Source organism: Solea solea, chromosome 2 (assembly GCF_958295425.1).
Source record: "Solea solea chromosome 2, fSolSol10.1, whole genome shotgun sequence".
Taxonomy (NCBI): domain Eukaryota; kingdom Metazoa; phylum Chordata; class Actinopteri; order Pleuronectiformes; family Soleidae; genus Solea; species Solea solea.
Window position 1 is genome coordinate 38,012,359 of NC_081135.1, and position 27,461 is coordinate 38,039,819.

At 39.5% G+C, this 27,461-nt stretch overlaps 1 protein-coding gene across 5 annotated transcripts in view; it reads right to left on the bottom strand.

Annotated features, from left to right (window-relative positions):
- The window catches only part of LOC131453485 (diacylglycerol kinase beta), an 89,390-nt gene that overhangs the window by 45,822 nt on the left and 16,107 nt on the right, over positions 1-27,461 (bottom strand). For 2 of the 5 annotated variants that reach the window (XM_058622475.1, XM_058622476.1), the window contains 18 exons: positions 24,712-24,732; positions 22,802-22,952; positions 21,201-21,263; positions 20,285-20,554; positions 19,302-19,457; positions 18,403-18,452; positions 17,977-18,051; positions 16,986-17,105; positions 15,962-16,079; positions 14,720-14,808; positions 14,098-14,214; positions 12,662-12,760; positions 12,105-12,215; positions 11,889-11,962; positions 10,275-10,349; positions 6,986-7,071; positions 6,341-6,430; positions 5,239-5,399 (listed from right to left, as the gene is read on the bottom strand). In XM_058622475.1, the coding sequence (XP_058478458.1) occupies positions 5,239-5,399; positions 6,341-6,430; positions 6,986-7,071; positions 10,275-10,349; positions 11,889-11,962; positions 12,105-12,215; positions 12,662-12,760; positions 14,098-14,214; positions 14,720-14,808; positions 15,962-16,079; positions 16,986-17,105; positions 17,977-18,051; positions 18,403-18,452; positions 19,302-19,457; positions 20,285-20,554; positions 21,201-21,263; positions 22,802-22,952; positions 24,712-24,732 (1,926 nt within the window). The remainder of the gene's footprint in view (positions 1-5,238; positions 5,400-6,340; positions 6,431-6,985; positions 7,072-10,274; positions 10,350-11,888; positions 11,963-12,104; positions 12,216-12,661; positions 12,761-14,097; positions 14,215-14,719; positions 14,809-15,961; positions 16,080-16,985; positions 17,106-17,976; positions 18,052-18,402; positions 18,453-19,301; positions 19,458-20,284; positions 20,555-21,200; positions 21,264-22,801; positions 22,953-24,711; positions 24,733-27,461) is intronic. The other 3 variants (XM_058622477.1, XM_058622479.1, XM_058622480.1) reach the window with 3 other exon arrangements.

The following is a 27,461-nucleotide window of genomic DNA, read 5'->3' on the forward strand; positions in this document are numbered from 1 at the left end:
TAGCAGTTTTTGTCACTGCACCAAATCCCATAGAAAAATTTTTTTTTACATAATGATTTTACATCACAGCACACAGGCGTTGTTGATCCACGGCTGCCTCCATCAGTAAGTTCAAATGTCTTATTTTGTCACGTCAGTATTTGAAAATCTTTGTTTAGCAGCTTCTGTATCCCTGTGAGCTAAAATCACAGACTTTCTCCATGGACTTTGGTCTAGAAAGTAAGGGGTTTACAAAATTCAAGTTCCAGTGAGAAAAATTAGACATATGTCAATGTATCTCGCTGTTAGAGTGACTTTTTCAACAGGAAACTGTAGTTTATAAACCACTCAACCAACCAGCATGTCAACCAACCAACCAACCAACCAACCAACCAACAACTCCCAACCAACATGTCAACCAACCAACCAACAAGTCCCAACCAACCAACAAGTCCCAACCAACAAGTCAACTAACCAAACAAACAACCAACCAACAAGTCAACCAACCAACATGGCAACCAACCAACCAACCAGCCAACATTACATTACATGTCATTTAGCAGACGCTTTTACAACCTGCCAGGGTTGAACTTGCGACCATGAAGTCTTTTGCACACAGGGTACCGGTCTTAACCACTGAGCTACCCCACCAACAAGTCAACCAACTAATTACTCATCTCAAATGATCTTAAAACTGCGTTCCACAACAGACTTATTTAAAGTGTTTGCCGATATATCTTCCAGCAAAATACATTGTGGGATACATGGCTCCAGTGCGTACTTGGTAAAATGGGCGGAGCAAGAACACTTCCAGGGTACGAGAATGGCGTACTTGCGTAGAGGAACAGTTCTCGACTTGGACTGTGGCTGACGACGTTTCACAAATACAGAGAAGTGTGCACACAGAGAAACGCCCAAAGTCGCTCGCAGGTCTGACCTCCGATGTACAATAAACAGTGCCAGGAGGGGGCGCACACAGTGTGCAGTACAGCTATACTCTGGAAACTTTGACTTTACATCATCCTGCCTGTGAATTAACGTCATCATACACATTTAAAAACGAGGCAGGAAGTATCCGTATTACAGAGCAATAAAAATGTGACATTATGGATTTATATATAAACAGCAGGCAGAGGCTACACACACACACACACACACACACAGAGAGTCTTATTGCTCTCTTTTGTGTTTGCAGCCCCCACAGTGAACCCACTGCACAGAGCAGCTCTCCTCAGCCGGATGCTCCTGCCAACAGCACAGAGCCTCAGCCTATTAAATCCTCAGCTCCTACTGTATAACGATGATACAAACCAATTTTAATGCCAAATATAAATAAAGAGTTTACCATAAACGTAAAAAACAAACAAAAAAAAAATCACACAACTGATAAGTTATTATTTCAATAAAGTCTGAACATTTAAAGAAGCAGCTTCTGATTTCACGGTTCCTCCCTCAGCCAAACACGACCATGTCAGCCACAATTAAGTCAGCGAGATGAAGGACAGATGACTGTGGAAGCTTTTCAGCCTCCCCGTCGCCGTGGCAACCAGAACCCTCTGGTGTGGGGAAAAGGGACGGGACGGCAGGAAACGCAGAGCGTGTGCGGCCGGTGAGAGCAGATTTTTTGCTCAGGTGTCGTGTGCAGATTCACAGATACTCGACCATCTGTCAGCGCGCGGCGATCTGTCGCTCATCAACTCTCATCCACATCTTCATATTTACTCAAGTCCACCTCACGTCTATTTATCTTTAGGAAATCTTTAAGAAAAATGTTAGTTTTTCTTTTTAGCTTCAGGGTAACGAGACGTTTAAATACTAAAGTAAATAAAAGAAAAACAAACACTTGATGGTCAAATAAAAGTACAACCCCTTATCCCTAAGTCATTCTTAAATCATTCATCGTTCTCCTTCTCCAGTGTACATTCGTTACCTTTGTACACTGGAGCGCTGTGACGAAAGAATTTCCCGCAAGGGATTAATAAAGTATATTCTATTCTATTCTATTTATATTTAAACATAATTATTCTCTCTTTAAAGCTAAATATTCATTATTATTATTATTATGAGTACATGTTTATACAATATGATTATACTATGTTTATATACATATATATGTATATACACGCATATGTTATTTAAACAGTTTAGTAGTAGTTTAGTTTGAATTTTAGTAGTCATTTTGTTTGTAGTTAAGTAGTTATTTGTTAGTAGTTAAGTAGTAGATTTGTTAGTAGTTTAGTAGTAATTTGTTAGTAGTTTAATAGTAGTTTTGTTAGTTCAGTAGTAATTTGTTAGTAGTATTAGTAGAAGTTCTTGTAGTAGTTTAGTAGTAGTTTTGTTAGTAGTTTTAGTAGAAGTTCTTGTAGTAGTTTTGTTAGTAGTTTAGTAGAAGTTTTGTTAGTAGTTTTAGTTATTGTTTTGTTAGTAGTTTAGTAGAAGGTTTGTTAGTAATTTAGTTGTAGTTTTGTTAGTAGTTTAGTAGTAATTTGTTAGTAGTTTAGTAGTAGTTTTGCTAGTTCAGTAGTAATTTGTTAGTAGTTTAGTAGTAGTTTTAGTAGAATTTCTTGTAGTAGTTTTGTTAGTAGTTTAGTAGTAGTTTTAGTAGAAGTTCTTGTAGTAGTTTTGTTAGTAGTTTAGTAGATGTTTTGTTAGTATTTTTAGTAATTGTTTTGTTAGTAGTTTAGTAGAAGGTTTGTTAGTAATTTAGTTGTAGTTTTGTTAGTAGTTTAGTAGTAATTTGTTAGTAGTTTAGTAGTAGTTTTAGTAGAAGTTCTTGTAGTAGTTTTGTTAGTTAAGTAGTGGTTTAAGGTGTTGTCTTAGTAGTAGTTGCAGGTCAATGGAGCAGTGGGCGGGGCACGGATGCTGGGCTCCTTCTGCATGATGATTGGAGGAAGTGTCTGAAAGGCGGAGCCAGTTTTTGATTGACAGCGGAGACTTTTCTACTTCAGTCCTGAGTGGATTTTGTGATGAAGTCTGAAGACAAACGTGCTGGTTGTGTGTTATTTACTCTACAACACTTTCATGTGTACAAATACACTGTCACTAAAAACACTATTATAGCATATAGTTTGCATAATGATCACGTTTCTTCTTGTTGCCGTTGTTTGTTTGTAGAATTGATGTAAGAATCTATATATAAATAACTGGCCCTGAAATATGCAGATATCAGTTGGGGGTGGCACATATGTCATCGTTCCACTTGTGTTTCTTCACGGTCACATGTCCTGTATATGTAACGCTTTTGGCCGAGGTTTTCGCTCGTCAGCTTATTCACGCTCGAATGTTGAAGCAGGAGCAGAAAAACAGCAGATGGCGCCGACTTTAGCCGCTCTGTTTGATGACTCAGCTCAAACTTTGGCAAAACCTCAAGCTCTTCCACTCTGGTTTCCACTGCTCCTGATCACACATACGTCTCGCTGCTGTTTATCCACTCTCTCTGCACAGCTCTGCTGTGATGACGGAGGAATTTCATCTGAACAAATAAATAATCCTCACGTTTGTTTGGTTTGTTTCCTCCATCGTCGTAATTGTTGTCATTCGCTGTCGTCAGAAGAGCGAGGTGGTGAAGTGTCGTCACTTTGTAACCTCACACTGAGACGCCGTCGCCTCACAAAGGCCGTGTTTGTCACTTTGCTTTAAAACGTCCCTGAGCTTTTGTACTTGTTGTATCTACATCATAACATTTACAAAAAAAATAAAAATGTTGCTTAGCAACTGTGACCTGGCAGCGTCTTCCTTTTCCTTCCAGTTAAAAGAATGAGTCTGCTAATTGCTGACGTCCACACAGACAAAAAGTAAAAAAGTACCTCCGCAGCATTATACACTTAATCCTAGATATTATATTATTATTATTATTATTATTACTACTACATTATAGACTTTGTTTCTGGTAAAATCAGTTGAAATTAGTAATTGTTTTCATACAAAATTCAAATCAGTGGTTTCAGTAAAAAAAAAAAAAAAACGATAACGTAAATCAAAAACTTAAAAAAAAAGATATAAAAGTGGTGTAAAAATGGCTCAGTAGCACCCCCCAAAGTTGTAATCTGGTAGGACAAATCCGTAACGAAGTTGCACCAAATTTCATGAAACTTGGTGGGAACGTGCCACAGCCCAAGACGAATAAAAAAGTCCATTGGGACCATGGCCTCAACTAAACAGGAAGTCAGCCAACATAAAAAAATTGTCTTTTTGTACCAGACACATCATAGACGAAAAGTTATCAATAGGGCTTACAGATTTGAAAGGGCGTGGCCACAGCACATGTCTGAGTCAAGGTCATAGCGCCACCTGCTGGCAGGACAGCAGCTTATGTTTTTTTCCTTCATGGAGAAAAACTTGGAAAAACTAGTGAAGTACAATAACAGAGCTCCTGTATAAACCTCCAGGTTGATTCATCATGATTCATTTATTACTACAGTTCCTGCCGCAGTTAAATTAAGCAATATTTCACCAGCTTAAAGTCAGTGAGTCAGTTTTTAATTAAAAAAACATTACAAACATTTTGTTAAAGATTTTTATGTAACTTTTCTGCCTTAACATATGTGAAAAAGATGAGACCGAGGTTATAGATATTTTTTAAGAGTGTCTTTAAATCCACCAAAAAATCTATATTTTTATTTAAGGACCAATTTTGTCGTTTAAATAACATCATCCAAAGCTGCTACTTTGTATTACACAAGGTTATAAATAATCTTTTAAATTCTCCTCTGGACTCTTCAGTGTGAAGCTGTTGATCTGCTGGTGCTGCAAATGTTTCACAATAAAAGCCTTGTTGAACACAAATTGAATGGAAGCAGTTTGAACCTGAGGGAGGGCGGGAGGGAAGGGGAGTGGTTTGTGTCACACTTCACACAAAAAACAGCTGATCATTGTGTGACGTTTGCAACGTTTAAACAAATCCTGGAAAATAAAACTTTGAGATAAAGAAAGAGAGGATCAGTCACTTAACCAGGAAGTGAGCTGAAGCTCATGCTGCTCCCTGACTTCATCAAACTCAGTATTTCTTTATTGTTTTGATTGTGAGAGAGACCCCTAGTAGTTGAAATCATATTTTATTTATTAATTTAGAGAATTATTAATAATGTAATAACTACAATTAGCTACAGATCAAGAGACAAAGGCTTATTGTCGGCCAGCACCAAATCATTTTGTGCATTTGTGATACATTCTAATTACCACATTTTTTCCCCTCTGCGTCTCCAGGGTGAAGCACACGTGTGTCATACGTCTTTATTCTCCCTGTATCTGCTTACTCACCACGCCAATGGAGAAGTAGTTGTTGACGATGCTGTAGGGGACGGGGTCTCCCTTCTCCTCCTTGTCGTCTGGGACGATGTCTATGTTCCATCGGTCCAGCACCACCTCTGTGCTGTGCTCGATGTCCCGCAGGAACTTCAGCAAGCTGCCGCCCTCGTAACCTTCCCGAGAGACGCCGGAGAGGAAGAGAGCGGGTGGAAAATAAGAATGTACAACAGCAGGGTTTGTCAAACTTTCTATGTGTGCACCTGCTTTGTAAATAACAGCAAATTATTGTGAGCCAAATCACAAAATCAGTGGAGCTAAACTGTGTGAAATGTTGGGACTTATTTTACAGACATATCTGTAACACTTAATGTTTTCAAAATATACACAAATATTTACTTTAAATTTGGGAAATTCTTCAAATTTTTTGGCAGGACCCAAAAAACATCTCCTGCAATCCATCTATGGGTCACAACCCAGTCTTTGGGAACCATTGCATTAAAGTACTACCTAGTCCATCTTAACCATATGATTTCCAGTCTGAAAACATCAAAACATTTCAGCTTAATTTACTTCAAGTGATCTGAGAGAATTGGACTAATCTAGGCTCTGTTTCCTGACCAATCACAGAGCTGTTCAGACAGAGAGAGCGCCTCCTACTGGCTGTTCTACTAAACAGCTGCATAAACACGTCCGCTCAGTGGTAATGTCAATATTCCAGCACTGATAACTGCCTTCTTTGCAAAGAAACCTTAAAAATAGTAAACTGTTGCGACCCAAAATAAAATATCAATCATAAATTTGCATTTACAGCCATATCTGTAAAAGCTAATGCACTTTTGGATTGAGATGTTTATTAAATAAACTACAACTTAATTAAAAGTTGGGAAAATTCTGTAAAAATGTGTCTGTGGACCCCCAAAAAAATCCCCCTGTGAGATCTGTGAGTCTTTGGACCTCGAGAGTGAACGCCGATGAAATATATTCCCACTAGTAAATACAAAAAACAATATAATCCTGAGATTAAAGTGTGTCTTTGAGCCAAGGGAACGGAGCATGAGTGAGTGAGTGAGTGAGTGAGTGAGTGAGTGAGTGAGTGAGTGAGGGAGTGTCTCACCTCCTCCCCAGCGTAAACAGCGAGCCAGGTCGTTCCCCGTGCCCAGAGGGAGGATGGCGACTGGAGGATGCCGGGCAAAGCTGGCTTTATCTGCAACATGTGTTTGGATAAATGTTAGACCTTAGAAATAAGTGTTTTAAACTCAATAGATGATGCAACAGAAGTCGATGAATGACTTTTTCACAGAGGAGTGAAGTTCAAATAGAAGTACATTTTACCTGTTCACTGTTAAACCGCTTTTATTTAGTGTTAAAGTCTTTTTGCTTATACTTAAGTAGGGTAAGCCAAAATATAACACATTTTTTAAATAGTTTTAGGCAAAAACTAGTGGTTTCTTTCAAAATTTCTGTAAAAAAATATCAGGTCTAAACAAGAAACAACATGGTCCAGATGGTGCGACAGGTGTGATGACGTAATGTCAATTAAATTGTCAATACATTGAAAATGATCGCAAAATATAAAAAATATACACATGAAACTTGATCCAAGTTTGTGGTTTGGACTAAATAATCTAAATAATTTAGCACAGAGTTTCTATAACAGCTGAAATGATTGGGAGGGTGATGAAAAATATGATATAAAAGTCGTAATAAACTGAAATGATCCTTAACAAAGCATGTTTGCAGTGTATAGATCACCATGTACCTATACAGTCTAGGATCCAGCCCACGGTGCCATCACCTCCACAAGCGAGTACCCGGAAATCAGGGACGTCGTGGAAAAAGTTGAGCCTGTGAAAAGAGAAGATTTTAATCAACACATGCAGAAATAATATGTTTTGCAAAAGGTCCAGTTTGTTCGGTCCAATTTCCTTCAGAGGCTGACTGAAAGTGGATTTTGTTTTTAAAGATTCTGAATTCAATTTTGTGGTTCCTTGAATGCATCTCAAAGCCACACCTCTGAGTTCAACAGCTGGGAACCAAAGTGATAAAAAATGATGAGGTTCCATGAATGCCTCTCGTTTCTGCTCCTCTAAGCTCAACAGCTGCAGGCCCCACAGAAGTGATGAAAATTCTGTGGTTTCATGAATGCATCTCATATCTACTCCACCAGGTCAAACAGCTGTGGACCCTCAAAGAAGTAATGAAAATGTCATTGTTCCCTGAACACATCCGGTAGCTGCTCCTCTGAGCTCAACAGCTGCAAATCACAGTGATAAGAATGACCAGGTTCCATGAATGCATCTTGTAGCGCCTCCTCTTAGTCCAACAGCTGTGGACCCCATAGAAATAATGAAAATTCTGTGGTTCCTTGAATGCGTCTCATATTAGCTCCTTTAAACTCAACACTGCATTTCTCACGGGCATGGAATCTTTAAATCTCTAAACTGTTATTTTTTGTTTATGACATCTGAATAAAACACATTTGCACATAATTAAGTTACCGAATATTCCATTGACCCACAAAAGGTCTATGGAGCTTCAATGCAGAGTGGTGATCTCAGTCAGTGCAGTCATCGACCACTATCAAAGTCACAGCCAGTGTCCTCTGATACCAAGAGGTTGTAAAATGTCCTATTGAAGCCAATTAATGAGTTAAAACGACTAATTGCTCGACCTCCACGTTGTACATCAGCCTCAATCTCAGTGTCAATACTTGTGTGTGATAGAAATACAGGTGAAGGTAGAGAGTTTCTCATCTGTGGGTGACTTCACAGGACTGAAAATGGCTGAGAGACGCAGGGGAGTTGAATCGATGTGCGTCCTTCTCCAGCTGTGTCCCCCCCGCACAGTCACAGAGTGGTCACCCAGCGCCTGTCCTTCAAAGGGACGTTTAATCTGCCGCAAGACAAAGCTGTTGACAGTTGGCTTTCATCTGTGTCTGTCACGAGACACCGGTAACGTCTATGTAACATCCATCTTTGAACAACACAATACTGTATTTAGAATGGATGTAGTCAAAGTGAAGCCAATGTGGAAGTGCTGGAAACCATGACTCAGCTGATTTGTATGCAAGTTTGTGGAAATGTGAGCCTATTTCTCACCTTCTTTTAAAGGATCTTTTAAAGAATTTAGGGTCTTAATCAGTAGTTTGAGCTAATCTGAGTAGTTATATAAGACATGAACACATTATTAACTGCTAGCAGTCATGTTTTGTTGCAGTGGGACAGACTTTCCTGGCTCGAATCTTAAATGTCTAAACTGCTCACTCTCCCACACCAAAGTCCACAGAGAAATCTGTGATTTTACATCACAGCACACAGGAGTTGTTGATCCACTGCTGCCTCCATTGGTCATTTCAAATGTGTTATTTTGTGTCCTCGGTGTTTGAAAGCCTTTGTTTGGATTAACCTTGGTGACAAAAATGTACCAAAAGTTTTCCTGAGAGCTAAAAAGGCTGATATTCTCTATGGACTTTGGTGTGGGAGAGTTAACGGTTTAACAAACTTTAGTTTCCCGTCAAAACAATCAGCCATATGGTGATATAAATCCATAAATACAATATATTAGGTGACTATTTTGTTAAGTGGCTTGAAACCACCTGAAACAACGACACCAGCAGCAGCAGCAGCCTGCGCTCCTTCTTCACAGCCTCCTCACTGTTTCCTCTGTGGTGCACTCAGATGAAAGTAGGTGGTGGATTATTTCTGGATGAGGTCAGCTGATGCACAGACCAGGAGGGAGCGCGCAGGCCTCTCTAACGACCGCGCAGGACAAAAAAAACAACAAAGAGAAACTACAGAGACATTTTCACAGCGTGGAGCCCAGAGTCGCATCCAACCCCTGAGCCCCGCGTCTGCTGGTGTCGCCATTAAACTTTAATGAAGCCACCTCATCGTGACCGATGTCATGAAAATAAAGAAAACAAACATGTGTGCATCAACAAACGGGGGCTCGTGTGAATGGAGGAGGCTGAGACTAATGTCGGCAATAACCGGCTAATTGCATTCCCCAAACAAATTTCTCAAGAGTACACTGTGTCTCACCTCAAAGCCCTGCTGAGCCGGTTGCTAAGGAGCCCATGGTAACAGTAGCGAAGAGCTCAGCTGAGAGAGAAGGTTAACATGTACATGACGACAGGCTTTCATTCATTCATTCATTCATTCATTCACACTCTCTCTCTCTCTCTCTCTGTTTCCCGCTCTGAGCAGCAGCAGCAGCAGCAGCAGCAGCAGCAGCAGCAGCAGCAGCGACGCCATCACTCAGCAATAACAGGATGACATCGCCTCATTTACAGTCAGGATAATAAATAACTAAATTTAATTTAAAAAGGAAAAAAAAGTTCCCTGCACTCAGAGCAGTGACATCTGAGGAACCGAGGCGGAGATCAGCGTCACTCACTTATGGAAACAACACACAGTAATACTGATGCTGTGTGTGAAGAGTGGATGCACTCAAAGTGCTGCAGACCTGTCAATTATTAAAAGGACATCAGGGGGAGACGCTGTGGGAATTTGAGCTTATTTCCCACTTGATTTATAACATTAGTGACATTTAGTGATAGGAACTCATTCGTTAATTAATCTTCATCAGTAGTTCATCAGTAAGATCCTGACACGTTCTCAGCTGCTAGCAGTCAGACTTTTCCAACAGGAAGCTGAAATCTGTAAACCGCTCACTCTCCCACACCAAAGCCCATAGAGAAAATCAGTGATTTGACATCACAGCACACAGGAGTTGTTGATCCACCACTGCCTCCATCACTAAGTTAGAATTAGTTTTTTGTGACTTCAGTGTTTGAAATCTCTTGTTTGGATTGACCTCGGTGACACAAAGTGACCACACGAGGCAGCATTAGACCAGCAGCTCCTGTGTCCCTGTGAGCTAAAAATGCAGATTTTCTGAATGGAGTTTGGTGTGAGAGAGTGAGCGGTTTAACAACTTTAGTTTCCACACAGAAAACTGAGATATATGTTCTTAAATATCTGGGGAAACATGTGTGTTTGGTTCACGCTTGTATTTGTTAAAAACATGTCACAGACTTGAGTACTAACCCGGCCATTGGACCTCCTTGTTCCAGACTGTAGACCTGCCTGGGGTTCAGCAGGTACCTGAACTTCCTCAGGACGCTGGGAGAATAAAAGAGACAAGAAATGATGACTAAAAATATGATAAACCGTTCAATTTAAAAGACATTTACAACTAGAAAGATCACTTTATCTATCATCCATCCAGAGTCACATCCATCCATCCAGTGTCACATCCATCCATCCATCCATCCAGTATCACATCCATCCATCCAATGCTACCCACCCATCCATCATCCATCCAGTGCTACATCCATACAGTGCCATCCATCACTACATCCATCCATCCAGTGTTACATACATCTATCCATTCATCCATCCATCCAATGCTACATCCATCTATCCATCCATCCAGTGCTACATCCATCCATCCATTCACCCATCCATCCAGTGCTACATCCATCCATCCACCCAGTGCTACATCCATTCACCCATCCATCCATCCATCCATCCAGTGCTACATCCATTCACCCATCCATCCATCCATCCACCCATCCAGTGCTACATCCATCCATCCATCCAGTGCTACATCCATTCACCCATCCATCCATCCATCCAGTGCTACATCCATCCATCCATTCACCCATCCATCCAGTGCTACATCCATCCATCCATTCACCCATCCATCCAATGCTACATCCATCCACCCATCCAGTGCTCCATCCATCCACCCATCCATCCAGTGATACATCCATCCACCCATCCAGTGCTACATCCATCCATCCATTCACCCATCCATCCAGTGCTACATCCATCCACCCATCCAGTGCTACATCCATCCATCCATTCACCCATCCATCCAGTGCTACATCCATCCAGTGCTACATCCATCCATCCGTCCAGTTCTTATAAATAACTAGAAGTGTATTTTGTTAAAATGTCACTTTTCTTTCACACAGACACAAAAACATAAGAAGTAAATGTGTTTCTTTGTTCTTATGTCTATTTATAGTTGATCATTTTCTTTCTAATGTTAATAAAGAGCGAGTTGCCATGGAAACGCGGCAGAGGAACAGGGTATGAAAGACTTTTATTCATCACATCATGAGTGTTTGTTTTTAAATTAAAGATGATGATGTCAAACCAACCTGATATATAATTATCTTCGTGACTCATAACTTTTCACCTGAGGTCCCAGGAAACTCATCACATCATCATCATCAAGTGAGAGAAATGAAATATAATCCAGAAAACATGTTTACATGAGATTATTTGAATTAGAATGTCATTTAAACAGGATCGTTTTTAAATATTAATAAATAAATGAGCAATAAAGCTTCTTTTTTCCATTTTTACTGAATGTCTGTTATTTTTTGAACTCTCAGCTGGAATAACTGTGACAACAACTCAGTTTTCTTTGCACTTTTGAATGAGATTTTATGTTTTTATCATAGAGAAAAAATGGTTGTGAACCTGATTTTTTAATGATTTATTTAGTGTTTTAGGTTTTTCTCATGAACTTGGCTATGGGAAATATCTTTCATTTAGATTAAAGCTAAAAACAAATGAGCCTTTCTTATGATTAAATAAAAATGATCAGTTATCTCAGGTGTTGTCAGGTGATCAGATCAGCTGACTCACCGCTCCCCCTGCCTCCCTCCGCTCTTAGGATTGACGAGGACGAGGAGAGGATGTGTCCCTGGGAGAGGACTGACCTGGAGACAAAGGGAAGGACAAACAGGACTCAGACGTCAGTGGAGAACCAGGATGGAGACTGTCTCTCTGTCTCTCTCTGTCTGTCTCTGTCTATGTGTCTGTCTCTCTGTCTGTGTCTCTGTGGGTGAAGGACACACCCACCTGCAGCGCTTGTCCATCACCAGGAGAGAACTTAAAGGTCTGGTTGGTGTCGTCAGGGCTGGTGCTGGGCGGAGACTCACCCTCACCCCGCTTCACCACCGTGTGACGGTCCTGAGGGTGTGAAAGAGGAGGAGTTACAAACTCATTCAGTCTACAATCACTTTTATCTCATATTTATCATTTGCTATCCAGTAATTATGATTTTATATATTAAATGTCAACATTTTATCTCATATTAATGACTTTTTATTTCATAATGTCAACTTCCTGCCTCATAATTTCGATGTTCATGCCCATATTTTTTGTGATTTTTTTTACTTTTATTTCATAATTTCAACTTTTTCTATCGCATACCTCTAACTCCTCATGTCATGATAATCATCATTTAATGTCATCATTTTGACGTAATCTCATCATTATAATTTGCCACACGTGAAATGAGAAGAAGGAGGGGCTGTGGGCTGCAACAAATAATCCATACCTAATCTAAAGCTATTTTGCATTCAGATTAAGGTTAATGGTTAAAGTGTCTGTGTGTCGCTCTGTCAGGATCTCACCAGGACGACAGGACAGATGTATGAGGGCAGCAGCGTGTGGTCCCTCAAAACTCCTCCATCACATTCTGCCTTCACATTAGACGCACATTTATTATGAAGCTGCAGGAGAAGAAGAAGAATTAGAATTAGAAGAAGAAGAAGAAGAAACAGAAGGAGAAGAAGAAGAAGAAACAGCAGAAGAAGATGAAACAGAAGGAGAAGAAGCATGAGAGTGTGTGTGGGAGTCGTCCATCTGTCAGACTGAGAACAACACTTTTCACAGGTGGTTTTGTGAGCTCCACACTGTCCATCACACACACACACACACACACACAGACAGAGGCTTCTTCTGTCCCTGAGTCTCCGTCCCACAGCGTGTGGACAACTCTCAGACGCTGCTGCCATCTGGTGGCTGAGCAGAGTCATGCAGCTCCTATAACCTGTTACTGTTTTCTCACAGTGTTGTGGTTAATAAGTTGATTTAAAGACGATTTATCGACCCGGGTTACGTTAAAAAACACAAAATATGAATGAAAAGCAGCAGAGAGAAGAATAATCTCAGATTACGTGCCCGTATAATCCAAACAAGATGTTAAAAAACAACACATAAATACAATAAAGTTAAAATAAAGCTGATGTCCATTATTAGACCTTAATTTAACCAGAATCAGAGCCAAGACTGACATTAAACGGCACCAAAATCATCATATGCGTAAGAAATAAACAGATTAAAGTAATTTAGTGACATTAAAACCAGTTCAAAAACATCTACCGCCACAAGTTTGTGCCTAAAAGTCATTTAGGGGTCCTTTAATATGATTTTTAAACTAAAATAAATGTGATTTTATCTTCATTAACATCTAAATAAACTGAATCTAATATTACATTTAAAAATGTAATTAAAGAAAACAGGGTGAGAGGATATTATAGAATGACATTTGTTAAGGTTTTTGTTCTTTTCTGTGTCGAGACAGGTTCATTATTTTTAATTATTATGAAAGAAAAAACCCCACCCTCCTTTTGTGTTGTTTTTTTTTCTTAAACTGTAGATAAATCATATTAAATCAACTTATAAATATATAAATTTGACAACATTTCAAACATTGAACTTGACCAACTTACGCCGCTGATTCTGTGACGTTTGAGCGGGAAAACAAACATTTTCTTAACAGCGTGATTCACGGGCAGAGGCCAAACAGGAAGTCACAGCATTATAAATAGCCTTCAACAGGAAGTGATGTCATGTTTCAAAACAAAATACTACCAGATATTAATGCATGGAAATGAATACAAATCAACATTAACTCATTAAAATATAACTTTAAAAGCATTTATTGAGTAGAAAAGAGACTTTCATACACTTTTTTATAACGTCTCTTGTCTTATAATGACTTTCATCAGGCAAACAATAAACAAAGGAATTAAGGAATAAAAAGCAGAAATGGATAAAGACTCACAGTGATTTGACACCAGACACAGTGCAGCCCCGTCAGACCCTGGTAACACTTGATGCTCCTGTGACAGCGATCGCACTTGGTCGGAGAGTTTCCCTCGATCCACACGTGCTGCATCGCCTTCAAAACAAGACGGAGACAACAAATAAACCAGTCTGATCCGTTTATTCCAAAGGAAATAACACAATCATCCACATACACCTTATCAGAGGTTATTTTGTGTCATAAATAATGTATCATTCCATTTAAAAACAAACGCTTTTATTTTGAAATCAGTTTTTTCCTCAAAGACCGCCCCCCCCTACTGGCCAAACCAGACACTGCAGTGGACAAAAGTGTCACATGTTAAGTGTTTCTTGTGGTCCTCACAAGATCTTTTTTTAGGTTTAAGACCAGGTTTTAGGGTTGGAATTAGATTCATGTTTAGGTTTAGGTTAAGTGTTGGAGTAAGGCAATGAGTTGTGATGTTTAAGGTAAAGGTAAGGGGCTAAGTTTTCACCTAATCTAAAAGTCTTTGCTCTAATTTTGACTTTACTTGTTTACTTTTTTTTAGATTAAACAAATAAAATCTTCTTTATTGTCTTTTTTTGTTTATATATACAGTATATTATATATATATACTTACGTTGGTGTGTCTCCGGGACTTGGCATACGTGCTGATGCAGGCGGCGATGTCTTTGGACACACAGCGCTCATGCACCGTGTATTTGCATACTGGAGGTAAACAACAACAACAACGTAAACAACAACAACAACAACAAGAGAAGAAAAGACGTCACAACACAAACACAGAGCAGCTTTTTTATTTCATTACTAACTATGTCCTAAACTTGTCGTTGTTGGTCGTCTTTCATGTGAATGTAATAAAAAAAAAGTTCATCACATTAAATTTCAGCTCTGAGCCAGAACTGCGTCAGTAATGAAGTTACTCATGATGAGGATTTATGTCCTTTAAAAGACCACGGTGGTGACATTTAATTAGAAAAACTAGATTTACTCCGAGGTCCGAAATAGATTGAAATTCAAGTCAGACGCAGGAAGTCAATAAAAAACAGAGAAGATGGAAGAGAAAGTAAAATAAAGTCTAAATTCTGTGGAATTTGACTTATATTTTGCCTAAAAAGAAAAAAATAATTATCATGTTTTTCATTCAAACTTTATCTTAATATTAAGATATTACAGCTAACAAGCTTTGAACGACAATAACATTCACTATCACATTCATGTGTGTGCAAATTTAAGAAATTCTCAGGTATAAATTCTTAAATTCAGCTGAATCAAGACAGAACTTACATGACTGAATTTCTTTGCTTGTATTTAGTACAGCTTTATTTAATTTGTCCAGGTTTATCTAGTTTTTCCTCGTTTTAAAGAACATTACAGTCAGAAAGTGGCCGTAGTTAAATATTCTAGCCAACATCCTCACATGCTCACATCCTGTCGTAAAACAAGACAATTTAAGAATTTCAGAATTTCTACAAGGGATGTTTTACAGTGTATGGTCTCCGATTAGATGTGGTATTAACACACGTCCTTTAAGTACGATAGTTTGGACCAGGCATTAAAAAGAGATCATATCTGGTTAAAACCTCGGTCAAGTCGAGGGCTGTGGTGCCTGTGAGCAAGGCTGTGTGCTGCCCATTTGTAATATAAGTAAAATATAGAAAAATTCTGACATTTTGTGTGAGTGACCGAGAGAAGTGAATTAAAGCTCTACACTCGCTGCTGTAACATGAAATAATAAACCATGAGAAAACAGTAATAATCTGAATCTGAAGTAGGAGGAGACGGTCTCTGGCGTGTCCTGAGGACAGACAGTGTCCATGCAGCCCAGGAAGTACCAAAAAAAGACAGAGTATGGACTCACAGGAGCAGCTGAGGCCCTGCTTGCGGACTCCGAGCAGCATGGTGTGGCAGTAGTTACAGTACGCTGGTTTGTTGAAGTGCTTGAGACGCCACACGTGCTGCCCGTCCTCCTGCTGATTCTGCACAGACGTTTAAAGACAGGACAGATGATGAAAGACAGGAAGTCTTCCTCGACACGGACAGTTCTGTTTGTTAATGTGGTTAAAGAAGATGTTTTATAGCAGATCTAGCATTAACATGGACAAATGAAGCAAATACAGGATCAACGCAGAGACAGAAACAAGACAAACACAAAGACAAAGCTACAAAATATACACAGAAATCAATAATTAATGTCATGTCACACAAGAGCAAGAATAAAGCAATAAAACAGGGATAAAAAGGATATAAAATGTGCTTTAAGAAGTGATTTAATGGAATCTACTGAATCAGTCATCTCAGGTTAGTTGTTCATCTTAAATGTAGTATGTTGCACATTTATCTCATTGTAAAACACAGTTTTTAAACCAAAGTTTGTGTCACTTTGTAAACCACTCACTCTCACACACCAAAGTCCATTGAGAAAATCATGGATTTTACATCACAGCACACGGGAGTTGTTGATCCACTGCAAGCTTACACAGGTTATTTGAAGAGTTCTGTGTTTGAAATCGTACATGTGAGTTTACAGACATGAGACAAACCCACCAAACATGGCAGAAGCAGAGCAGCAGCTTAAAACGCTGGTTTTCTCTATGAGGTTTGGTGTGGGAGAGCGAGCGGTTTACAAAGTGACACAAACTTTCATTTCCAGTCAGAAAAGAATGTCTAACAGTGATAAACAAAAATAGTGATGAACATATTCTTAAAATAGCACACACTTAAGCTGGCATAGACTTTATTAGATAAGCTTTTCTGTTAAATGTATTTAAAATCAGGCTGAGGACACGACTGCTGGATTTTTTTTTCAAAGATCCTGAAATAGGTAACAATCACACGTATATACACACACACACACACAGAGACACACAGACAGTGAAATGTACCGTATCCATGCCCAGCAGGACCAGTAAAGGGATTGTTGTGAGGCCTCCTCTGATCCACTCCTCCAGTGTGACCGTCCCGTCTCGGTCAAAGTCGATCTCCTCCATCATCTCCTTCAGAATCTGAAGAGACACAGACAGTCCGTGCTCTGGGTTCATTACTTTAATAATAATAATAACCTTTATTTAACCAGGAATAAAACACTTCATTGAAATTAGAAATCTAAATTATAAGAAAATATACATAAAAACTACTTTAAATATACAGAGTGTGACACAAAATCACATCATCACGTTTTACGTGACATGTTTTTGTAACTTGTATTCAGGCTCAGGTCTGACAAAAAAACAACCACAGAATGTCTTGTTGTGTTTGTGTGTTTTTATCTGTGGATTTAAGTCAATTTCAGACTGATTACAGGCTGCAGGAGTGCTTTATTATCAACGTACATGTTTGTTTAATGTAAGATTTAATTCACATTTTCCAGTTTGCAAGTAATGGTAAAAAAAAAATTTGGATTGGTGTAACAGTTTCAGAGGTTCTATTAACATTAAAATGTATTTATTTCATGTTTAATGTATATATTTTGTTGTTAGTATTTTGTTTTCTTAGACTTTCTTGTGTTATTTTAATTTTTAATACTTTATTAGTCCCACAACAGGGAAATCTGTGGTTTTTATAACAGCAGAGATGGTGAAAAAGTAAAGGTTATTAAAAAAATGTGAATTTTTAATATCTATCAATAAACAATATAGAAATACTGTTGACTGTTGACTGTTTTTTCTTGCAGTTTCTGTGGTAAACTGCAGCGTGAACAGTAGAAAAACATTGGTTTGTCTTTGCAGTATCTCTGTGCTTCACTCTCTGCCTGTAAAAGTTTACTCTTGACTGTTTCACATCACATTTGATCACAGCTGACAGTGTGTGCTGCTGCTGCTGATGATGATGCTGCTGCTGCGGCTGCTGCTGCTGCTGCTTGATTTGCTCGCTCACCGGTCGCAGCTCTGTAGAATCCCACTCCAAATACTCGGCCACGTGCACCATCTGGTTGATGATTCGGTCCAGCTCCTGCAAAAACAGACATAAATATGAAGAACAAAAAATTATCTCCTCTTTACGAAAAATTTGGTTAGAATTTGAGAAATCTAATAGAGAAACTAATTATTTAATAATTCAGCTTATTCATAGAATATAAACAGGGTTGACGATGACTTTGCTTCAATTCCTTCTCTTTCTGATCTCAAAGAAGAAGAAGAACCCATTTTGTGTTTCCGTCACGACTCCAGCACATGAGCAGAACCATCACTAATGATCTCATGGTAACAATGGAGCTGCCTGTGCTGCGTTCAGGTGTCTATTTTTAGAGCTGTATGATTATATGTTAAAAGAGGAGACGATAGCAGAAGGTAGAGAACTCACCGAACTGTCCAGGAAGCCGTTCCCGTCTGTGTCGTAGAGCCGGAACATGACTGCAGGGACAGTGGAGAGAGCACAGATCACATGATGACTCAGATACGATGTGTCACACCTTTAACACTTGGTTATAGGGTTAGAATTCACAATATGTACAGAGCTTCACCTTCTGCTGAAACCGTCTTACCTTCTGCTAAGACAGTTGTCGCTAAGTGGAGATTTAGACTTTGTAAGAAAACATTAGCGATTAAAACTTAAAATACTGTTTCAAAACTTTTAAATGTCTTATAGCAGTTGTTCTAAACGAGAGGGGGAAAAAATGTGCTTAAAAGTGCTAATATACAGATGAACTGCTAACTCCACACACCAAAGTCCATAGAAAATCAGTGATGTAGCTAGCTAAATAAATTGCTAGCCAACTAACTAGCTAGCGCTAGCTAGATGGATCGATCAATAGCTATTTCATGAGAAAATTGTAGATTTAATTAGCTAACTAACTGACCAACCAACTAATGCTAGCTAGCTATAGATAGTATGTTTGTCACTTTGTTAACCACTGACTATGCAAATCAAAATCTAAAGATTTAACTAACTAACTAAATAACCAACCAACTCTGGCTAGCTATAGATAGATATAGATGTTTTTGTCACTTTGTTAACCGCTAAAGACACAGACAGACTGACAGACAGACAGACAGACAGAGCAGCAACATTAGACATGTAAATGAAATGAAATAAAACTTAAAACCAAAAAATATTGTAGTTAAAGTTAAAACCTGTTTTAACCCGCTAATGTCGATGTAAACTAGGCTTCTTTTATTGCCTCAAACACTGCTGACATGACAGAAAATTAAAATAGCAATGTTTATTTATTTGTTGCTCCCCTTTAATCTCCTGACACTCACACTCCAGCTTGTCCTCGGGCGTCCCCCGCTCCAGCAGAGACAGGTAGCAGACGATGTCCTTGAGAAAGACGACCTGAGGCGACGGCAGCGGGGAACCTTTCTGCTGTGGCGACGGACTCCTGCGCAGCGACAAATGCTTCTCAGAGTGAGTCCTCTCTGTGAGCGGACGACAAACACAACACAGGTCAAGTCCCCTGCACAGCAAACACCACAAATCTGGTCCAATTAAAGGTGCAATATGCAACATTCTGCCTCACAAGATGTCAATAAACAAATCATAACTGTGTCTTTGTGTCGTAAATGACCTCTGATTTATTACCTAGTACAGACGTTGCATTTGAAGAATTTCATCTGAGACATAAAAATGACCAAATACAATAACGATGTATTTATTTAAAGGAATTTGTGTAACTGTGGCCCAACAACAATACTGGTATGTTTTTTTGTACTTTTATTTTCCAGACTACTAGTGAGATAATAAATACAACTTGAAGCTCCTCCCCCTTGCATTTTGCCCCACCCACTTGTTGTCTTGCATCCTCTCCTCATGTGTTTCCCCTCTATAAAATCAAAAACCTCCACAGATGTTTTGACCCAATTTGGTACCTGCAGGACTAAAAGGTTCCAGGTCCTGACTTCAGGGGCCGCTTTTAAGCCATGGGAAACGTTACAAGAGGTTTCACACACATTATAGTGGCCAAATAGGATTTCTAGGCCTTAGCACCAAGATTTTATTCAAATAAACATTAAAAAATCAAGTAAAATCAGGAAAGAATTTCACGAATTTCAAATTTGAATTAGCTAATTCCTTACTCGTAAAACTGTGGTGTATACATCATATAATTGTAATATTTTATTGTTTATAGCTTCATTATTTAATTTTTTCTTTACATGGATAGACCGTCTATATAAATAGATATGTGTTTGCTGTGGATGTTGGTAGAGAAACATCAGTGTCATGAGAAGAATCATCTAATCCTCACCTGGTGAAAGTTTGGGGGACACTGGTGACCTGGCGGGGACAGAGTTGGGGGTCAGGACGTTGCTGCTGCCGCCACCCTCTGTCGCTCTGACCCGGGCGCAGGGTGACCGGTGGGGGCCCCCAGGAGTGTGGCCCCCCGTCCCTGAGCGCTGCGAGGAGGAGCGGGAGGAACAGGGCGAGGTGGTGGCCCCAGAGCCCGCCGTGCTCATGACGCTCGAGTGCTCCGGCGTGTGGCGGCCCATCGCTGACAGGATGCTCTTCCCGTTCATTCCTGGTGAGGGCGACCACGGACCGACAGGAAAAGAAAACAAAAGAGAAAAGATATTTAAGAGCGGAGGTCGTCGCCTGTTTGCAGTCAACTGTTTTTATGTCTTTCCTAATTTGACTGGAGCTATGACTCATTTGTGCCATATTTTTTTTTACCAAATTGTCTTCATGTTTTATCGGAAAAAAATTAAACTTACTAAGCCCATGGTTCACAAACTGTGATATGAGCTTCCTCTGGTGGTACTTCTAGTTCTACTGTGTATACACCAGGGTATGTGATCGGATTGGAGCCGAGGAATTTTGACTGGAGTGCGTAGAAAATTAAACAAATTGCAAAATAATGACAGCAATATTGTTATTATTAATATGTGTTCATTTACAGCAAAAAGAGCATGATTGACACACAAAAGGGTCAAATTATTAGGCACGGCATGAAAGAATACACTGTAAAACTTCACAACAAAAGTTCAAATACTGAAAAACAAAAAGCCAAAACAGACAAGAAGCAGGTCAAATAAATTCCACTGTGACAAAATAATATAAAAGCCTTGAGCTTTCCACTGAACCACAACCACAAAAGCACAGGAAACAGTGATAAAGCAGCAGTTTACAGCCACAAAGAGCCGTCACGGCCCTCGTGACTCTGGTACCTGTGATGGGAGCACAGGCCACCTCAGTCTGAATAGAGATTCCTGCGTCAATGGAGCGAACCTCTGTGGTCAGACGATTTCAGGTGGTCAACAAAACAACATCAGTCAAGAAGAAGAAGAAGAAAAGACAATTCTTTATGTTTGTGACAAACAGCAGAACAACCTGAGGTCACATGACGCACTGTGTGAGTGAGCCTGCTTTCATTTTAGCTCGGAAATTCTCTATTTTGTTCAGATTACCAGCTTCACAAAGACGATGAATAAAATAACACTTTTTTATCATGTGATCTGAAATCACCACCAGGTGGCAGCACAGGCTGTGCCTTCACACACTGACAATGCTGCAGACTCCAGACCAAAGGCTTTATCGACAACAATCTTTGCAAATATGATGAAGATAAAGTTAATTTATTTCATAAAGTGTGTAATCTGTAGTCAAGATTATTGATTTAATTTACTTTAGAACAAACACACACACACACACACACACACACACTCACAGACTTCAGAAATTAGGCTTATTTTACTTTTTAGTAAAAATGAACATTTTGCAGTGTAAGTGTATTAATACGAAACATGAATAAATGTGAATTTTACAAACACTGAACCTTCTGAAATAGACTCTCATTCAACAGTCCATCTGTCTGTTCAGCTGCTCTCTGCGGCGAGGACACCGAGTCACAGCCCACGCATGGACGGACGGACAGACGGACGAAGACACACACAACCTACGACGCCACAGACGCTCTGGTCACTGCGAAATCTGTGCTCCTCTTTTTCCCCCACAAGAGTCAATGTTGATGTGATTAAAGAGATAAACGCGAGGTGACAGCAGATTTATTTTATTGTCTGTGGTGTAAACAGAGACAGGTCAGTGTTTTTGTGCTGAGGTGATTTGTCATTCATTTCCAGAATAATTAGCACCAAATTACACAGACTGTCTGAGAAACGTAACAACAATTTATGACTCAAGGTTCTCGAGCAAAGTCGGACAAGACAAGGGGCAGGGCTATATGTGGGAGGGGTTATATGCAGGGGGCGGAACTAGTTGTCAAAATCACACAGAACCGCACAGGAAGACAGAAAGAAATCTCTGACAGAACCAGGCTCAAACACGTGAGGCATCTGCCAAGACAGGTTGGGGTGAAAGGAAAAAATGGGGGACAGAGGACATTGAATCTAATTGGTTGACCATTTATCGGCCTGGCCTCATGAACTTTAAAGGGAATTTAAACCGAGTTTTTGATGTTGGAGTTGGTAAAATAAAATAATTTTGACAGAGACTTTCATTGTTAATCGGTTCCAAATATCATTTATCGGCCTCATTAACTTTTTTTACTATTGGTATCGATATCGGAATGAAAAACTGATATCTGTCGACCCCTAATTTAAAAATAGTTTCACCATTGTTTTGTTATGTCATGTTGCCGTCAAGATCTCGTATCGACTTCCGAGTCTTCGTGTGATTTAGACAACTTGTAGTCCCACCCCCCGGGCTTGTAGCCCCGCCTACATAAAAGTTATGGTTGACTAAACATGAAAATATTAAATAGTTCTGTCTTCAGTCATGTGAAAAAAAAAAGAAACGGCGATGGGCGTACCCAGTAAGCTGGTCCCAGCTCGTGATTGGTCAGGGGAGCAGCCGCCCGTCTTGCTCTTGAAGGAGGTGAAGAGGTGCTGACACAGCTCCTCTGGGATGTCGTTCTCCAGGTACGTGGCCATGAAGAGCTGGAAGCCCTCGTAGTCGATGGGCTGCACGGAGAGGGAGAAGTGACAGGATTTAAAACTTGAGAACTTTTACATAAAAAGTGAAGTTCACGACAAAAACCACAGATGATGGATGAGTTTTTGATTCACGTCGATTCTGCCCTGAAATGAACGTCTGCATCTTTGATTTGCTGTGACATGCCGCTTATTGATATCTAATAAAAAAAAATTATAAATGGCGAGGTTTGAAGCTGGGATCCATAATTTTATCTCTGAAACACATTTTATCCAGTGACAGTCAGTATATCTGGGATTTCCATATTGACACTTTTTTTGGACAGAAAGACGGGGTCACACCCTGGACACAGAGACAAACAAGTAAATTTAGAGTGTCCACTTAACCTAATCTGCATGTTTTTGGACTGTGACAGGAAGTTGGACAACCCGGAGAGAACCTGCTCGATCTGATTTCAAGTCATTAAATCCTTTTTACAACTAATTCTGAATGGAACTTCTGTTTCTTTTGTCACCAAATGCAGCGGCAAAGAAATAAAAAGAGATACGTTATAATTATGACATAATACTGACACTATTAAACCAACCTGAACATGTATGTAAAATGTCTATGAAGCTAATTCACGATACAATATGATATGTGATACACGGTCCACCACACCAATAATATCACGATACAACGATTCTGTGATAATCAATATATTGCGAGACAATTATATAGCGATACATGACGATATCTGTCTAACTGAAGAAAACAAAAACGTGAGGTCAGGCCAGGTAACTTCCACCCAAGTTTCCCCTCATTCACTTGAGCAGCGCCAACATGAGGAGACATGAAGTAGTGACGCCTGGTGAGTTAAACTAGCATGGACCGTTTACTTCAGAGCGCCTTAAATTGTTAATTAAAACATCAGGCGTATCGATTATTGTATTGCACGAGATGGGACGACGATATATCACCAAATGGATATTGTTGACCCACGCCTAATTATCATTGCACATGTGGGAAAATAGTCATTATCATTATTATTATTATTGTTTAGTCAGCTCACTGTATTCCTAAACAAATGTCATACCTTGGTATATACAGTAGAACAGTATTTCTGATTTTCTTCCAAGTACTATCAGAGGAATCTCGCGTACCACTGGTGGTACACGCACCACAGTTTGAGAACCGTGGATCGCATCACAACATGCATTATTTCTTAATTTTATCTTTAAAAAATATCTTAAACAGAACCAGTAAGGACTTCATATTTAATACCAAATTACACAGACCTTCTTAGAAACATACCAGGATTCAAACCGGTGACCTTCGTACTGCGAGGCAACAATGCTACCCACTTATCCGCTGTGAGTCCCCATTAGAAAACTAATTAAATTTAAAAAAGAATAAATCATGTCATGTGGGCAGTGAAAATGTTCTTTGTGGACTGAAAGGTCAGTGAAATGTCAGACCAGTCAAATGACCACGAGGAACATCTGTCGAGGGGAAGCACGGAGGAGCTGGATCCACATAATATCCACACATAATCCTGCAGTTTGGAGGCTTCATGAATTAGAAATAAAACGTGTAACACATGTTCTAACATCCCTGCGTGGTGAGCTCAGCAGTGAGCCGGAGGAGCCGGAGGAGCCGGAGGAGCCGGTGAACCTGTGGCACAGAGACAGAGCGTCTGCAGAGGGTAAAGGTCGGGTTAGGTTATGTTAGTGGACAGAATGTTCATGCAGTCTGTCGACACACACACACCACACAGCATGCAGAGAGAGCAGCCAGGCTGAGGCTTACTTGGCTGAGAACGTCTTGCTTCTGGTTAACAGTTGGAAAAGGAAAGGTGAGGAGAAACATGGAAAGAAGGAAGGAAGAAGGAAGGGAGGAAAGAGGGAGTTGGTAGAAGAAGAGAAGGGGTTAGCTGTTTTGTGTGAGTTGAAGCTGATAGTGGTTTAGATGCTGTGTTTACATGATGAATTATTATGTTAATCTGACTTCTAAAATACATTTTAAAATGTTACACCAAGTGAAATTGTATGAAGAAGTCTACGTTCAACTGATCTAAATGCTCTGTTTCACTGCTCCATTAACATCGGGCCTTGACTGCGATATTAATAGAAGTAAAAGCCACATAAGACGACTGAAAGAAAAACATTGTGGTTAGGAGCTGTTACCGGAAACCCGACTTAATCTACACATGTGCAAAGTATGACTACTTCCTGTCACCGCTAATGTATTACGACAGTTGTGGAGTGACTATGAAAAACTAAAATAACATAAACACGTGTATTTGATACAGGAAGTAGTAATAAGCCAAAATCAGAAGCTCTTATTTTTACTTTAAACCAAAAGACAACGTGTATTTGATAATATAAATGTTTAAAAATAGTGTATTTATTTTACATATAATTTATATCTGCTAAAAATGTTATATAACATAACATCAGATGATTTTAAATTGGGTGGGGGGTTTTTTTCCGACAGGAAATTGTAACTGTCCTCACATGCGCAGAACAAATTAAATTGTTTCCCGTACAAATTTGCTAGCTTAAAGAAGTAAATATGTACTACCAATCATTACCATGGAAATATTTAGCTATTTTTAGACGTGGAATAGTGCTTGACATGCTAACAACCAGCTGATAGCTACAGTTGTCATCTGTGACGTAATATGTAAACTAGGAAATGCCTATATCGCCACCTAGAGACAAACACATCACCTTAATTCAATACTTTGATTTCTTGTTTTGCACTTGTGTACTGGGACAACATGGTGCTAACCTGCCGCAAGCTAAAGTTGACTAGATAAACAGCTAAACATGACAAGTTGTACATTCGGCCTCCAATAAATTGATTCCCCCGCTACATGTAGGACCATGTCATAACTATATGTGCTTTAAAGTGATAGTTCGGGTAAAGTCAAGGTAAAAAAATAAACACAGAGCAAGAAGAACAGGCAAAGAGAAGAAGAACACCACACAATAACAACAACAAAGTGTGGTTGTATGAGTTAAAATCAGTGCTAACTTTGCTATCGTCATGCTAACATTCACTGAAAACATGGCTGCCACTGGGAAATGAAAAGAAAACAGATTTTTAGCCACTTTACAAAAGGCTCACCTAAGAAAAAAAAACAATATTAACAATATGCCCATTACTTTATCTCACTATTAAACAGCCCGCAAACTAAAGTTTTTAAACTGAACTCCATAGAGTTCATGGGGACACAGGAGCTGCTGGTCTCCTGCTGCTTTGTTTGATAAGTTTGAGTCACTGAGGTTAACCTGATCAAAGGGTTTCAAACACCTTAGTCACAAAACAACACATTTTAATGGTAGATCAACAACTCCTCTGTGCCGTGATGTAAAATCGTTGTTTTTTTCAATGGAATTTGGTGTGGGAGTGAATAATAATTTGCAATATGTGAGAAAAACTTTCCCGGAAGAAAAGTCTGTTTAATAATGAGATACAGCAGTAAACATATTTTTAAGCTATTGCAGACTTACACTGATGTAGGTTTTTGTAGGTGAGACTTTTGTTAAGTGGCTAAATTGTGTCCTGTCTCCACTGAAAGTTCATTGCTGACTATGTCTTTTCTAATTTCTACTCAAACCTGAACCCTTATCAGTCTAATAAATGACACGCTGAAAGACGAGTGTGTCTTAACTACTGTATTTGTTTTACATTTGCTCCCAGAGGGAGTAATTATATCAGTTTTTTGCTGCTGCTGAACGTGGTAGCAATTTCCTCTCAGGTTTCAAGCAGACGTGGATCCAGTAAATGCACATAAACTAAGCAAACACAATAAGGCTGCACTACCAACAAACTGAAACCCCCGCCTTTTTCCCGCTCGGGGGAACATTTGGTCTGCACCAAAATAGGACAAAAGTGAAGCCGATCCTCCTCCGTGACCACATGGAAATATGCTGCTCGACGGGCTCGGAGCTGCCGGAACTGATGCCCATCATGTGTGAGAACACACCGTGATGAAGATCCAGCCTCAAGTTCAGGTCTGGTGACCTAACCCCGAACACTCATCATCACTCATGTCTCTCTCCTCCTCTTCTCCTTATTTGGCCAAATAAAAACATGAGGCTTTAATTGTCTGTGCAAGACTCAGCTTTAGGCAAATACACTGAAACACACACACACACACACTAGAGATGGACATTCTGATCATATAACGTTGTATCTCAGAAAAATACATGAGGTCGCCGGGTTTGAAAAGTGAAACCTCGAGGTCGTATATTAGCTCAGTGTGACTGGAAATCTATGGTAAAAATTGGCCCTAATTCTCATTTGATTTATAATGTGAGTAAACTCTTTGCTGAGGAGTTAATGGTCTTAATGGGAGCTTTCTTCTCTTCTCCGGTCGAACACAATGTCAATTTTGTAAATAATGTTCCCATTTAAGGGAGGGGAATCCAATATTTGACATGAAAAACTGGTCAGATTGTGAATCTCTTGGCCTCAAAACAAAGAGGATGTGGATTCTTCATACACAGTCTCTGTTTATGAGGATAAAACATGGAAATGCAGTCTTCTCA